This window comes from Lactuca serriola, chromosome 9, assembly GCF_051521515.1.
Source record: "Lactuca serriola cultivar US96UC23 chromosome 9, Lser_US96UC23_V15, whole genome shotgun sequence".
Lineage (NCBI taxonomy): Eukaryota > Viridiplantae > Streptophyta > Magnoliopsida > Asterales > Asteraceae > Lactuca > Lactuca serriola.
This window is the reverse complement of record NC_136416.1, coordinates 137,870,062-137,887,065: the sequence shown is the minus strand read 5'-3', so window position 1 is coordinate 137,887,065 and position 17,004 is coordinate 137,870,062. Positions and strand designations below refer to the sequence as shown.

The 17,004-nt window shown below is 39.5% G+C and overlaps 1 protein-coding gene and 1 long non-coding RNA gene across 3 annotated transcripts; both read left to right on the top strand.

The window, feature by feature from the left end:
• Positions 1–3,155: 3,155 nt before the first annotated feature.
• Positions 3,156–7,099, top strand: CVP2 (DNAse I-like superfamily protein). Its single transcript, XM_079020300.1, has 11 exons — positions 3,156–3,669; positions 3,769–3,856; positions 4,057–4,125; positions 4,222–4,306; positions 4,407–4,511; positions 4,668–5,442; positions 5,561–5,754; positions 5,923–6,031; positions 6,125–6,273; positions 6,374–6,770; positions 6,869–7,099. Exons 1-10 carry the CDS (start codon positions 3,640–3,642, stop codon positions 6,594–6,596), a joined length of 1,827 nt encoding a protein of 608 aa, XP_078876426.1. The 5' UTR covers positions 3,156–3,639; the 3' UTR covers positions 6,597–6,770; positions 6,869–7,099.
• An 862-nt stretch (positions 7,100–7,961) lies between these two features.
• Positions 7,962–10,588, top strand: LOC145074218 (uncharacterized). Of its 2 annotated transcripts, XR_013691752.1 has the most exons (3): positions 7,962–8,315; positions 9,088–9,164; positions 10,428–10,588. It is a non-coding gene; the product is annotated as an uncharacterized LOC145074218 (long non-coding RNA). The 2 variants fall into 2 exon arrangements; XR_013691751.1 differs by having other exon boundaries at positions 7,962–9,164.
• Positions 10,589–17,004: the final 6,416 nt, after the last annotated feature.

Below are 17,004 nucleotides of genomic sequence, written 5' to 3'. Positions count from 1 at the left end.
CAAGGGGTTCGAGAAAATAAAAGTAAAGATCGTGTAGTTTCAACAAGATGATGATGTTTTCTTTTTCCAACACAATTTTATTGGGGAGTATATGTACATTATGATTGGTGCATATTGTCATCAGATGCAAGTAATTGAGTAAGATCCTTAGAGTTGTATTCCCCTCCCAAATCACTACGGAAGCAGTTTATAACAACAAAGTGTTGTGTTTTGACTATGGTTTTAAAATCGTTAAATATAATGAAAAACTCAAACCTGCGCTTCATAAGATATCCCACTATAACGAGTCTAATCATCTATAAAGGAAACATAGTAAATGGATCCTCTTTTAGAGAAAACCGGTGAGAGACCCCATACACCAAAATGCACAAGATCAAAAGGAGCAACATAATAAGTGACATTTTTATTAAACGGTAGACCACATTTTTTTTCCAGTTTGTAACCACAACATTTGAGAATATTATGATTGTTCAAAAGACCTAACACACAAATAGAAGCTAAAAACTATAAATGTGATGTTAACACATGTCCTAAACGAAAATGTCAAAGATAAAAAAAAAAAAAACAAAAGATGAATTATTGAAACAAAAAGATGACAAATCGACACTAGAGGCAGCAAAATCAGACAATTGTAGTTGATTTAAAACATAAAGATCCCCAAGTCTACGACCAATACCCATCACCCTCTGATATTGTTGATCATGTACAAAACATAATGAATTAGAAAAGAAGTCCAAACAACAAGATTTAAACAGTTGATTGACGGAAACAAGATTCAAAGCAAGTGTGGGAATAGAATAGACATTGGTATAAGATATATGAGGAGTAACAACATAACCAACACCCATTATTTGCATAGATGTAACATTAGCATACATAATAAAAATAGGTGAACCAAAAGATAATAAAGCAAAATATGACAAATATGGTGAAATATGATGACATGTACAAGAATCCAATATTTACAATGATAAAGGAATACATTGAGTACTAGAAGAAGACAGACTTGAGTGGGATGTAGATGTCGACATAGAAGTAGGATTGGAGGCAAGGAATTGTCTGAATTATTCAAAAACTTGAGGATCCAAAGCATATGATAGTGTACCTGTTGTTTCAACCTCTACTAAAGGTGCAACAACAATAGTGTATTGTGGTGAACTACATTGAGGAAAAGAAGGGCATGGGGAGGATTTTCTGGAAGACTCGTTTTATTGTGGAGGTTGAAACTATTAAGATGGTCTAGTTTGTTGTTGCTATTGATTTCCCTTGTTCAACGGCAAATGAAACTAAGATTTCCAATGGTTTTTCTTTTACAGAAAGCATACATATCAAAAGCAAATTTAGTGTGATTTTGATTTGAGTTTTGAGACCGTTGTGCAACAACAAATATAGTTGGATTGGTGGTTGTCTTAAAGCCTTTGTTATCTCAAGACTTGATATAAGCTTCTTCAACAATTAACTCATGCACAACTGAATCAACATTAGGAAGAGGGGTGCGATGCAAGATAGATCCACGTAAGCCTTCAAAATCAGAACGTAAGGACATCAAGAACTAAACCAATCGCTGCTCATCCCTTCTTGCAATGTAAGGCTAAAAATCCTTCAAATCGAAAGGTTTAGTAAGAGCCAACTGACATAAATCAAACATAAATGCATAAAAACTCTTGATACTCAGACTACTCTGTTAAAGGGCTTGAATATCAAACTCTAACTAATACTCTTTTGTAAAATTAGACTATGTGTACAATTTATCTAAGTGATCCCAAACTTCCTTATTGTGTCAATTTATCTAAGTGATCCCAAACTTCCTTATTGTGTCATACTTTTCTACCTGTGTTCCAATAGACTGAATTTAATAATTGTTAATCGAAGTGATTTCTTGGAGATACCAGTCTCCCACGAGTCTAATAAGGTTGCATAATCTGCAGCATTGTCATATGTTGGTTTTCCCTTTGTACTTGTCACAATTCCCTACATATTCTTCCCCGGGAAAAAATATTCATAACATAATTCCAGTAAGCATACTTCTTGCCATCGAGTTTGGTACTAATAGACTGAAGAAAGTCATCTTTTTCTAGCCATAGTGCCAATAACAATCAGAAAATTAATTAAAACTAAACTCTAATCCTAAATCACATCGAGACTATTGGCGAAAAGGGTTATTTATGACGCTATAAAAAACATGTCGAGACTATCGACGGAAAAGGGTTATTTGTAGTGCAAATTATGTTCGAAACCATCAAAAAATAGAACAAACTAAACCAAACTGAATACAAAAACAAATCAAAAAAATCGTACTAAAACCGTCATCATTTTCAAATAGAGTTCTAATATCATGTAAATTAACAAACAATAGAGACAAAATATATCTAAAGTTTCATTATTACCATAGAAATACACAATTAAAATGAAATGGAAAAACAATATAAATAGAAAAGTTAATTATGTTAAACCTAGCTAAATGACTAAACATATAGCCCAAACCAAAATAGTCAATAAACTTATTAGGTAAACAATATTTATATATTTCTATAGATATTTTAAAACATCATTTAACTAGACTTATAGTTACCTAAGTCCTTCCACTTACTTCCCTACCCTATGATCGGATGAAAATTAAGTATTGTTGTTTGATTAGCTTAATAAGTCCCATGCATAACATAATAGGTTTCTAGGCATAATACAATAGGTTTCAAGGTGCTTTAATGCGTGATAATGATTTAAGGGTTTGAGTATTAATAGCTACATGTAGTTTATAAAAGTATTAACTTTTAATTTTTATGCGAGTTGGGCTCTTTGTAGATAAGGGACACATTGTTCGTATTTATTGGGATGAACTGATATATAGTAGTTCAAGGATTGGAAAACCATTTTACAACAATCACAATGATTAGTTCATTAAAAATGAATAGTAATCCGTACAAAAATAATAATATGCATTCGTCTTTTGAATGATAATAATTAATAACATTTTACTATATGTATCAATCATTGATTTTTATCTTTAGGATAAATAGTAGGAATAGGAGCATATATTTAAAATAGGGTAGGAATCCGATATGGATTACAATAGTAGTCCTTCATCTCCTTTATCTTTATTCATGTTGCTTTTGCTTTGTTTGAACAGCAGGTAGAGAGGGAAATGACCCTATTTATCGGGCAGCTGTTCTGGTCAGTTGACCAACAAGTTTTCATTCTTTCGATTCCATTGCTGCCCTGCCCCACCACCATTCCGGGCTGGCCCTTGGGTTTTGAGAGAAAAGTCGTCATCGTCTCGATAAAGAAAAAGACCACTGAGACATGAGTGCACTTTATTCCGTTCAAAACCGATACAGCCTCTGCTGCAGACAACGAGGGTCTGTCTGGAGCAGAAAGACAAACGCACCCTCTTTACCTTCTCTCTTCGATTTTTGTCTCTCTTCTTACACTTTAATCTTTGCGACATTGCCCTGTTCTTAAAGAAACCTCAGAATCAATCTAATCTCACTTACAATCATCTTTCTTTAACTAATCTCTCTGGGTTTTCTGTCTTTCGTCTTCTACTACCGGAAATTCGATCAACATTGTTGATAGGATAGCTGTTTGTGTTCTTGGTGCTTTCGAGTAGACTACAGTCGTATGAAGTGGTAGCAAGGAAGAATGATAGATGAAAATGCCAAAAAGGGCAAGGTCTTATTTTGTTTTCCCAACTCACTCTCGCACTTCTTTACGTCGTTGTCCTTCCAGGATAATTCGCCAAATGATGATTTGTTTTTCTATTTGATACAGTTCTCTTGGTCAAAGTCATTGGTTCGAAAGTGGTTCAGTATCAAGAGCAAATCCGAGGAATTTCAGACCGATAAAGGTGTTTATGGAGGTGGGTATCTGATGAATCTTCATTTCCGGCTCTCAAGTTACAAGTTACAAGATGATGCTATATTATTCGTTTAATACACATACACTCAAACGTCATCAATTTTGTTTTCTTCTACCCACCAACTGTTTTTGTTTTGGTCTCATCGAGATTTCATCTATGTCAAATTGATAATTGAAGCATCGTCCTGTGTAAAACTATAGGTGGTGATGGCGAATGGAGGAATACTTTTTCTCAAAGGGAGCCACCAGCTATCAAGAAGACTAAAACAGGTACCCATTCTGAACCATAAAACCATCAAATTATTTTAATCTCAAACTATATATTTCTGTGATTGATTTATTTCCACAATTCACATGGATGTACAGAGAAATCAAGCAAGAGTACTGAACGTCCCAGGCGGAGTAGAGTTTATCTTGATCACCCTCAGATTATAAACGTCCATAACTACAGGTTTGTCTGGCCCTTCTGCTTAAAAAAAAAATTAGTTTAACATTATTTTGATTCTTGAATGATAAAGTAACAATAATTATTGTGTTCAATTTCTGTCCAGTATTTTTGCAGCTACATGGAATGTCGGTGGAAAATCCCCTTCTAGTAATATGAATCTTGATGACTGGTTACATGCTGCTCCACCTGCAGATATTTATGTCCTTGGGTATGTCATCCTTTTATTTGTTTATATACTAACAATCTGTTGTGTACCTGATTTTTTTTATCGGTACCCAACCAACAGACTGTTGTGTACCTGAAAACAGTCTGTTGTGTACCTGATTTACATTTGAGTTGACATTTTGATAATATTTGGTTTCAGATTTCAAGAAGTAGTTCCCTTGAATGCGGCTAATATTCTCGGAGCGGAAGACAACGGCCCTGCAAAAAAATGGCTAACCCTAATCCGTAGGACACTGAACAATCGGCCGGGTACAAGTGGTGGAAGTGGTTGCTATACTCCTTCACCTATCCCTGATCCAGTTGCTGAATACGATGCTGATTTCGAAGGCTCATCAAGACAAAAAACATCTTCTTTATTTCACCGAAAGTCATTTCAAGCACCTCGAAGCTGGAGAACCGAAAACGACTCATCGATGCCACAAGCCCGGCTCGATAGGCGATACAGTGTTTGTGATCGGGCCATCTTTGGTCATCGGCCTAGTGACTATTCTTCAAGTCATAGACCAAGTGATTATTCCTCTTCGGGTGGTCATAGGCCAAGTGACTATTCCTCTAGCCGGAGGCCTAGTGATTATAGGCCAAGTGATTATAGGCCGAGTGACTATTCGTCTGGGAATCGGCCTAGTGATTACTCATCATGGGGTCAAAGACCGAGTGATTGTTCAAGGTGGGGTTCATCGGATGATGACTATGGACCCATGGAAGATTCACCCAGCACGAATTCTTTCTCACCTGCATCTGTCATGGAAGATGGATCTAGGTGGCCTAGCCACTCTAGATATTGTTTGGTTGCTAGTAAACAAATGGTTGGTGTTTTTCTCACTGTTTGGGTGAAGAATGACTTGAGGGAGCATGTTCGGAACATGAAAGTGTCTTGTGTTGGTAGAGGATTGATGGGGTATCTTGGGAATAAGGTAAATACTTAACCGGATTTGCTAGACACTCTCCCATCTGTCTGTATATATGTTGGAAAAAACAGTTAAATAAGAGATATTGTATGTATATTAAGAAAACATTTCCTTGGTTTTGCAGGGATCTGTTTCAGTGAGTATGTTGTTGCATCAAACAAGCTTTTGCTTTGTATGTAGTCATTTGACTTCCGGACAGAAGGAAGGTGATGAGCTAAGAAGGAACTCTGATTTTATGGAAATCATTAAGAAAACAAGGTTTCCACGTGTTCAAGGCACAAATGATGACAAATCCCCAGAAACGATAGTGGAACACGAGTAAGATTAATTTCCGGTTTTGTTAACTAAATCCTACGTTAAACCAAATTGCATAAATGATGATATATAGCATATTTTTTGGCCTGATTATATGATCTTTTGTTCATTGAATGATGATATATAGCATATTTTTGGCCTGATTATATGATCTTTTCTTCATTGATCTAGTCGAATTATCTGGCTCGGGGATCTCAATTACCGAATTGCCCTCTCTTATCGGTCAGCTAAGGCGCTTGTTGAGATGCAAAACTGGAGAGCATTGCTGGAGAAAGATCAGGTATACCATTTACTTTCAAGATAAATTTATCCAGTGACAAACAGCATTTTCTTGGGCTAAATATATTTTTTTTTCTTTTTTTTCTTTAAAAAGCTGCGGATCGAGCAAAGAAGGGGCCGTGTATTCCAGGGATGGAACGAAGGGAAAATATACTTTCCACCAACGTATAAATACCTAACTAATTCAGACAGATATACCGGGGATAGTTTGCACCATAAGGAGAAAAGACGAACGCCTGCATGGTAACATTCATATTCACTATTATGAAAAATATATATAATTAAAATAGAGAGAAAGCACTTTTTTTTTTTTGTTTTTTTAAATCTATTGTAATATTTGCAGGTGTGATAGGATTTTATGGTATGGGGGAGGTCTTCATCAATTATCATATGTGCGTGGCGAATCTAGGTTTTCGGATCATAGACCAGTTTACAGCTTATTCTGGGCTGAAGTTGAATCGGTTCAAAGCCGTTTTCGAAGAAGCATGAGCTACTCCAGCTCTAGAATTGATGGGGAAACAATTTTGCCATATTCCCATGGCTATACAGAACTCTGCTTCTTCTGACAACAAACACTACAGTCTCAACATCTACAGTTTGTGAAAGTTTAGGTTCCAATATGGATTTGGCTTCTTGTGATCACTACTCGGCTTTTATGCCAACTAACTACTTTCCTTGTGGATTTATATCTTACAAGATGCTACGAGAGGTTGCTTGAAGAAGTAGTACTATTGAAAAAGGTATAAAAAGAACATTAAATGCACCAAAACCCGTTATTAAAAAAAATACTCTTCACATCTGGTTTTATCCTTTGCTAACAAACTAGACCCATTTGCAGTTGGATGGAATGGTCAAAGATGGGAAAGATGAAGATTATTTTATTCAAGATTCTTTACTGTGAGGAAATGTGAATGATAGATGTTCAAAATAACAATTCTTGCTTTTGTAGGTTTTTTCTTTATTAAATTATATAGAAAATCAAAGGACTGAATTAGGAATATGATCAATGTATACTCCAATCACCGAAAGAATATGCAGTAAATATTAAATCTTATTCATTACTGGAAAAGTTGGTCTCACGTCTACTGTTATTGTCTGCTTTTGCTTTTTCTGTGGGAGATGGGAAAGCAGGAATTCATACAAAAAGAGACATTATCTGGGGCATGCCAGGTAAATTGGGTGGGAAGCGATATCACATTATATATATATATATATATATATATATATATATATATATATATATATATATATATAGAGAGAGGTTCAGGTTCATTTGAGACCATTCTAATTTTGTGAGACCGTGAAACCAAATCTAAAAATAATTTTAAAATGCAAAATAAATGGAAAAATCCAAAAATTCTTTTTTTAAATATTATTTTCGGAAGTTGAATTAACTAAAAAAAATAAAAAAAAAATCCTGTTTTTTTTTTAAAATACGTGAAATATTCTAAATAGAATATTACACTGACATATTCTAAAAAATAATTTTAAAATGCAAAATAAATAGAAAAATCTAAAAATTCTTTTTTTAAATATTATTTTCGGAACTTGAGTTAACTAAAAAAAATAAAAATAAAAAAAAAAAAATCCCTTTTTTTTTTTAAAATACGTGAAATATTCTAAATAGAATATTACACTGTACATATTCTAAAAATAATTTTAAAATGCAAAATAAATGAAAAAAATCAAAAAATTCTTTTTTTAAATATTATTTTCGGAACTTGAATTAACTAAAAAAAATTAAAAAAAATAAAAAAATGTGTCTCACGGTCTCACAAAATTAGGCTGTCTCACATGAACCTAACCATATATATATATATATATATATATATATATATATATATATATATATATATATATATATATATATATAATGAGAATGTGACAACCCAAATTTATTGCCGTTACATAATCCCGTTTTCACTAACGGAATTCATCGTTATGTATTAATTTCCGTAATGTTTGGAGTCGTCAATAAATAAATATCTATTTATTTATATTTCTTGAAGTTATCATTTTAAAATAAGTAAATATAACTTGTAAGTGTTAACCCCGTTTAACTAAATAAAGTTATATTACTTTTCAACCACTTCACCCGGGTAAAAAGTTTTAACCCCGTTAAACTTTAGCATCGGGTAGCCGTATACCAGGTGCAATACCTGAGGCATATAAAAAGGAAGTGGACACCACTTGAACACTCTTTACCACCCTCTCACTCTCTCTCACTACTTTCTCTCTCTAGACTCGATCCCGACCCCGAAAACCGCGAATTCCGGCTTCCTAAAGTAAGAGTTTCTTCCCTATCTTGTTCTTAACGTATTCCATTGCATTTAGAACCCAAAAAATCATAAGAATTAGTGGAATATATGGAGATTACGGCCTAGGAAGCCCGTAGGTCGTAAACACCCCAAAACTTGGCCAATGTCCCGTTTTTACTTCCTATAAGCTTGTATACTAATTAAGGGATATACCTAGATGAGTTTGGACATGAAAACTTAAGATTTTAGAGCCTAAAAGGGAGTTTACGGCCCAAGCCTATGCTTAGGCCGTAAACACCCAATTTCCATGTTAAAAAGTCCCAAAAACTCATCTAAGGCCTTCTAGAATTTAGTTATGAATTAAGGGAATGCTTAGGGACATTAAACATCAAACTTTGAAGGGTATTTTGGAGTTTACGGCCCAAGCCTAGGCTAGGACCGTAAACTCCCCTAAATTCAATCAAATGAAGGTTTTAACACTCCAAATTGGTCCTAGGCATTTACTAGAAAAATAGGGAATTGAATTAAGGCCTTAACATTCATTTTTGGAGGAGAATAAGAGTTTACGGCCAAGCCTAGGGGCTTACGGCCGTAAACTCCCAAGGAGTGGCCTTTGGGCCATAAACTCCAAGGGAGTAAACTCTTGGACTCCCCCGTAAACCCCTCTTGGCCTTGTACAATTCCCGGGAACCCCTTCTAAGCCCTAAGACCCCGAATCAATGCTAGAATATCTAAATATTTTAAAGAAAAGCACAAAACGATTAATTTCTTGTAAAATACATATTTCATATGATATTAGGGTCTTAAAAGGTGCACAAGTCCTTATTTGGTACAAAACGCTCAACCGACACTTTCACCCGATTTACTCGGTTTCAGGTGAGTTCATACCCCTTTAATGAACCTTTCAAATGTTTTTATATGTTTTAGGGGGGGGGGGGTACAAGTCAATTATACATGTTTATGGAAATTAATCACATGTGATTCACTATCCGTAGTTCAAATCACATGTGATTTACCACTATGTTTTATAAAAGGATTTTCGTTTTCAAAACTAGTTTGGATAAATAAACAATTTTCTAAATGTTCCCTTTTGACAAGGTTTTTATTAAATAAATTCCTTATAAAATGTAACCACACTAATATATTTATATAAGTAAGACTTGAAGGACTTAGGACTGATAGCTCGCCTTATTTCCTGTTCTTGTTTGATTGTGGGCTTAGGGTAGTTGTTATCCGTCCGACTGTCGTTGATTTCTTAGTTATATATCATATATATATTAGTGTTGGATATGAGTATTTTCATTTCATTCGATGTTTAAACCACTAAATTGACAAGAACCATACACACTAAGTTAACTATAATAGGTATAGTTAAGGCCACTATTACTCGCTATAGCTACTACTCTACACACTATAATACACTCTATTACGATACTATACACTAATAAGAGAACACACTACGAGTTATACAAAAGACTACTACACTATAATACAAGAGAAAGCACTAATCAGGAGATAACACACTAACTCACTACGAGATACTCTATTCGCTACGTACTACGCCCAGAGTTTTCTGACAGGAAGACGACGCTATATGTATAGATCTATATGGGGCAGACACTATTACATCCCGACTGTTAACCTCAGTCCGAGCCGTACAGGCCCAGGGATGCCACTACTTCATTACACTGTGCATGACCGGGAAGGTCATGGGGTCCTCTATTATTCACATTATCGGTAACATACAAGAAATACACTATAACCACACTAAAATACTAAACTAAAGGCTAAGTTAATATCCCGAAGTAATCAAGTATCTAACACTAAAGGAAGTTTGCACCACTATTATTGACTTCAGGCAAAACCTACCATATTGCATTACTTATTGGAGATTCACTATTATACTTTTACAATAAATGGTTTTCAAAGATGAAAATTACATATTTCTTAAAGGTTTTCACTTACAATGTATTTCTGGAAAATATAGGATTTTCTAGGTTTTTCTACTACTTATGAATGTAAATTGCAGCTTTTCATACTATCGGTTCTAATGCTTTTTATACAAAAACTCACACTAAACTCTTATGAACTCACCAACTTTATGTTGATATTCGTTTTCAAAATAACTTGTATCCTCAGGTCAAAGATAGACAGGTACAGGTGCAGCATTTTGGAGAAGGTGGAGCATACAAGATCCATTTCTTATTTTTGTATTACTTTTGGTGTTTGTTAAACATTACAAAACACACTTGTACTTAAACTCACTATGTAATGCAATGGTTGTATGTTTCTTGTTTTTACTATTATACAATTGTGATGATACTGTACATGACGTCCTCCACCCCGAAACGTATTCCGCCGTTATCGGTTTTGGGGTGTGACAGATTGGTATCAGAGCATTGTTTATAGTGAATCACGTATATCAACCTATAAAAGATATACGAACTATAAACACTTCGGGACTAAAACACTCTGACCAAGAATATGTACTGTTAAGTATTTAAAAGATTTAACTAAGTATATATATACACACGTCTCTATGAAACACAGAAGTCAGTATCACACTAGAACAGAACAAAAGTATTAAGATTGTTGGACAGCACAATTGGGCTTAGAGACATATAGTCACATTCGGGGTGATGTAGCCTGATCAACTACGTTTTCCTGGGAGTGACTAGCATGTGCCTAAGCTTGGTTGTGGTGTTGCAACAAGTCTAAAACTTACCAACACTACCACAATAATGTTAGCATAAGAATACTATAGGAGTATTCTGTATCTCTAAAACATACGTATGTGATAACTAAAAGGGTCGTTACTGGTAGGACAATAGTTGCTAAGTGGATACACCACGGTTACATGCGACTAGGGCGCTATAGACTCATAATTTGTAGCCTTTGCTTCATTCCCTGTTCTTGTTTGATTGGGGGTCTGAAGTTAGGGTTGCTTATTCGAAGGACTATCTTGCTTCGGTTACATGTAATTGGTATGCACTACGCAAGTATTGGGTCGACTAATAACGATTCATCTTATAAGTATCTTAACCTTTCCTTTCTCCTTTCTCGCGTAGATAGCATGGCTGGCTTCCACCATCCCGGTGATCCGTACTATCCAAACCAGGGCAATGGAGGATGGCTCGATGAGGAGTCAGATGATGATCACCCGATCCCTTTGGATGATCATCATGCTGAAGGCTTCTCCGATGGCTCGAGCTCCGAACCAGAAGTTAACAACCAACCTCCTGAAGCTCCGAACCCTAACCCTCGTCCGACATTTCAGGGTCCCACTCCTATGTGGGCCATATCCTTGCACCGATGGAGCGAGGAGCAGGGTCAGCCTTTACCTTACAATGGAGACCGAAGCTTCTACAACATAAGCGAAGGAGGATCAGCGGATCGGGTTCTGCCCATCATGATCCGAAGGATTGCCAGGAATGTCGAGCAGGGTCAAGCTGCTATTGGTCGGGTTGTAGAAGTGGATGCCAACTCGAATCTCAACATTGTTCGCATCCGCCAACTTAAAGAAGCCATGGATAGGACAAGGAGGACCAACGAGGCTCTACAGCATCAGCTAGCTGCATCCCGAGCTGAAGTTAGGGAACTCCGAGCATGTCAAAGGATTCATGATCGACACCTTCAAGAAGTTATGGGTCAGCTAGCGGATCTGAGGATTCGCCCAACAAGTAACCGTCGCCAGTAGAAGACGTCTAGTTACCTCACTCTTTTGTTTAAAGGACTAGCCTTTCCTCTCTATGTTCCGTAGATCTCTTGTCTGTAAACATTCCTAGCTTAAAAATACTCTAAGTAGGCCTCTAGACTGCCAACATTTTCCTTATGGTTTGATGTAAGACCTATTGTTAGGTCACTTTTTACGAACTTGTATTACATCATTAATACCAGTAAATTGGCAGTTAACTACTCTATTGCTATGACTCTCATTTTGATCTTGGGTTATGTTGATTTAATCCATGAAACACTCTATTCACATTTGCACTAGACTCTTACCATTGCTATCATTTCTATGATCTTCCAGTGAAAGATGCCTCCACGAAAGCGTCCAAGCAGAGGAAGACCAGCAACTCAAACCCCTCCTCCACCACCTCCTCCTCCGCAGTTCGATCCAGTGTTGTTCCAAACAGCTGTGACCGCGGCTGTGACAGCAGCCATGGCCCAAATTGTAACATCCCGAAATATCAAGAGTAGAGTAAAAGGGCTAAAAGAGTAAATTGGGAAAGAGTGACTCGGCGAGTCCATGGGTGGACTCGGCGAGTAGAGTCGCGACTGGGTCGCGTGTTAAGTAGCCGACTCGGCGAGTCAGTAGGATGGACTCGGCGAGTAGGCGCTGAGTGGAGAAAACCCTAATTCTCGGGGTTGAGCCCTATATAAAGAACATAACAGCCCTCTCTCAGCCTCTTTATTCATCCTCAAGTCCAGAAACCCTTAGCCTTCGTGTGTGAGTGATCATATCTCATTTGGGAGCTTGAAGGAGGTGTTTGTTGAAGGAATTTTGGGAGTTTGAAGGCTTGGAGCAAGGGGCTTTGCTTGGATTCGAGTTTCATTGCAGTTGGGGCGTTCCTTGGAGGTAATATCTCGTTCTTGGGCTGTTGTTATGTTGTTTCTTCATTTTGGGGTTTGTGGGGAGCTTGTCTTTGGATGTAATTGGAGTCTAGAGGTTAGATCTGACGTTGCTACCTCGGATCTGGATTGGAGAAGGATCAGAGAGCATGAAAGTCCCTGTGTTGGAGTGTTTAGTGGAGCTATCATGTCCCAAACCCTAGCCCAATGTGCAAAATGCATAGATCTCTTTGGATTCACGTAAAGTTTGCCACTTTACGTGATGGATGAGTTGTAGGAGGCTAGATCTATGTTTTGGAGCAATTGCATGGCCTGGAATGCTTCTGAATGGATTCAGACCGGTGGTACTCGGCGAGTCACATGGGTGTACTCGACGAGTTGCTTGAAGATGAGCTGGAACTCGACGAGTTGGAAGAACAACTCGGGGAGTTGGATGAAGATGGTCTGGAACTCGGCCAGTTGTATGAACAACTCGGCGAGTAGGTTGAAGATAGCCTTAGACTCGGCGAGTCTGTTCTTGGACTCGGCGAGTCTTGTCGAAGAGTCCCAATATTTTCTGGTCGAGTCGAGAATCGGTGAGTCAAGGGATGACTCGGTGAGTTGTGTGCGAGTGGACTCAGAGTTGTTGAACTCGACGAGTCTCGGGGTGACTCGGCGAGTTAGGTCGCGGATTGAGGGAAGTTCTGAGTATGGGAACTCGGCGAGTCATCGGGTTGACTCGGCGAGTAGGGTCAGTCAGGGGTTGACTTTGACCTTGTCTTTGACCAAGGGTTGACCAGTGGTTTCCAGGGACATTGTGGTAATTGTTGATTATTGTTTTGGGTTCAGTGTATTGGTGGTTGTCCAGTGGTGGAGATCGTATAAGTGATCGGATCATCTTGGGTTATCTGTTTAGTCGGCAGTTTTGAGGTGAGTTATCCTCACTATATCAACAGGGTCTAAGGCACCAAGGCCGGCCCTTATCGGATTGAGATCCGGGTAGTTGTTGTTATGTTGTTGCTATGTTATGTTTGCATCCCAAGAGCTAGGATGGTATATAGAGACCTGTCTGAGATCGGTACCCTGAGAGATAGGGAGATGCTATGCTAGTGACCTGTTAGGTCGGTATCCTGGTTAGGATGATGATATGCTATGTGATCTGTTTGATCTGCTTGTTGACTGTGAATTGCTATATGATTGTATGTATATGTGCACATGGTTGTTTGGACTGGAGTTGGGTTGAGGCGGGTCCTGCTGCGTGCTGTAGGCCAAGATACCCAGGGCGGACCGGTTGTCCCGAAGGCCCAGCGAGCGGTCCGGATAGGCTGTAGGCCCCGAAAGGGCGGACCAGACGTGCCGAAGGCTCGGAGAGTGGACCAGATAGACTGAAGGCCCGGTGCGGGCGGACCAGTCATACTGTAGACTCAGAGAGTGGACCAGGTGGATTGAAGGCCCGGGAGCGGGCGGACCAATCACACTGTAGACTCGATGTATGTGGATAGACTCAGAGGGTGGACCAGGTGGACTGTAGGCCGGTGCGGCGGACCAGTCACACAGTAGACCCGAAGTGCATGGCTGTTCTGTGATCGGATATGTTATGGCATGTTATGCGTGTATGGTATTTGTGGTTGGTATTTTGGGGATATCTCACTAAGCTTTCGGGCTTACAGTTGTGGTTTCATGTTTTTCAGGTTCTTCAGGAGACTGTGGCAAGGCGAAGGCGTGATCGTACCGCTCCTCATGATTTTGTAGTATTGTGATTCTGGGAACACGTTAAATGTTTTGTATTGAAAACCTTTTTGTAAAGATTTAATGGAACTGAGATGTTTTTGAAAAATTTAAAATTAGTTGTGTTTTTCGGTCGTTACAAGTTGGTATCAGAGCCTTGGTTTGAGTGAATTGGAGGAACATTCGTGTGACTCCAGTCTCAAATCGAGGAGAGTTTTCAAAAGAGTATTTAAAATGGTTTTCAAAATGAGTAAGGGAGGACGCGGAGGTACGATCAGTCGGAGCCAGTAAGTAACCCCAAAATACCATGCATGTTATTTGTTTTTGAGCTTTGATAGAACAACATGCTAGTGATAGGCTAGGGATCTTCAGGATTTCATGATATGTTGCCTGATTTGTGATGCCTGTAGCCTAGGGTTCCTTATGGGATATTTTCAGTGTTCCTCTAGTGGTGAGGGTTGAGCGTTGTTATGCATATTTCTCTAGGGCGTTGTGGTAGTACTTCATACAAATATGGGTAGGTGTGGAAGGTAGTATGGGCCCGTACTACTGAAAGCACATGACCCATACGCGTATCAGGGAAACCATGATCTCTAGGGTTGGGTTGAGAGAGTTGGATCCCAGGTTGTGGGAAGAGTCTGAGATTTTGTGTGGTGTTTTTCAGTATGGAGATTCCGAGGCTTGATGAGAGTGGATCCGGATCAGGATCGGGAGCTGGAGAGAGAGTTCCAGGCGGATCGGTGCCGCCCGAGGTTATCGGTCATATAAGCATGAGCAAGTTGGATGCGAGGATTCATGAGATCCTGCGTGATGAGATTACTGAGTTGTTCCAGGCTGAGTTGCCAGAGCTGTTTGGGTCGATTAAGACCGCCATGGTTGAGTATTTTGATGAGCGCTATGCGGCTCTCGCTGAGACGGCTGCTCCGGCGGCTACAGCGGCTGTAGCAGCGGCAGGGGGAGGAGTTAGTCGGGGTTTTCAGTATCGGGACTTCGATAATACGAAGCCTCCCACATTCGATGGAGTTCAGGACCCGATTGTTGCTATGAGGTGGTTATCAGACGTGGAAGGGTGTTTCTTCACGTGTTCATGCCCTGCTGATCAGAGGGTGAGGTGTGCTCTGAACCTGTTGAGGCTCGGGGCGAAGGATTGGTGGAGATTGACCAAGGGGTCATATTCGGATGCGCAGAGGGCTGCGGTTTCGTGGGATCAGTTCAGAGAAATGTTCAGCACTCGTTATGTTCCGCAAGTTGAGAGGGAGAGATTGGCTTAGGAGTTCCTTGAGCTGAAGCAGGTTCGGAGTCGGTGACTGAGATCACCACGATGTTCACCGAGAGGGCGATGTTTTGCCTAGAGTTCGCTTCGGAGCAGGCTCAGATGTCTCGATATCTGAGCATGCTCAAGAGGGACATCAGGCAGTTTGTGTCTGCTCAGAGGTGCGGGACATTGTTGGAGTTGGAGGAGGCCGCTAGGCGGCGTGAGTTAGAGATTGAGTTGCAGTTACGTGAGCTGAGGCAGGCTCCGGTGCAGTCGCAGCCGGCGCCGAAACCGTCCAAGACCGTTGATGTTAGAGTGGGGGATCTGAGCAGCCACACTTGTGGGAAGTGTGGGAGGGGTCACACCGGGGTTTGTAGGTCCGGTGGTGCATGCCGCAAGTGCGGAAAGGAGGGGCACTATGCGATGGATTTTCGGCAATCAGCGCCAGTTCGGGATTTGAGGATTTGCTATCATTGTCATCAGGTTGGGCATTTAAGGGTCAACTGTCCACAGCTTGCTGCAGGACCGGTGCAGGCTCCAGCACCGGCCACTTTGAGGATCACAGGTGGAGGTCAGGGTGGAGCAAAGCCCCCAAGGGCTCAGGGTTGTGCTTTTCAGCTTGTAGCAGAGGAGGTCAGGGCAGTGTCGGATGCAGCTGCGGGTATGTTTTTTTCTTGATATCTTGCTATCTTGTGATTATTGTGGTGTAATGTTTATGAGCTGGTATTTTGTTTGGTTTTCGATGTGGTATTCGTCATTTTGCGGGTTGTGGTTTTGGTTATGGGCTATTGTTTTGGGAATTCCGTTGTTTATCATTCATGAGGGTTATTAGTGGAAACCTGGCATTGGGTTGCAGGCCGGGTAACATCTGCTTTCTGAGGAGTGGTTAGATGCAGATTGAGTTTCTTTCGAGTAGGTTGATCAGCGTTGATGTGAGATCTCGTTAAGGTTGTTTATGCTTGTGAGAAGCAGTCCGCGTGTAAGTGTTTACTTTGTGCAAGATTTGTTCTGGGAGGTCGGTAATGGCGACCGGTGGTTGATAGTTAGTGCCCAAGTGGGGGAGAATTGGGGAATTCTCCGGGAGATCGATGAGTAATTGAAAGTGCTTAGCTGTTGAGATTCAGCAAGTGTTCTGTCAGCCCAGAGTATAGGCTGATAGGAGTAAGTGTCGGACATGCGGGG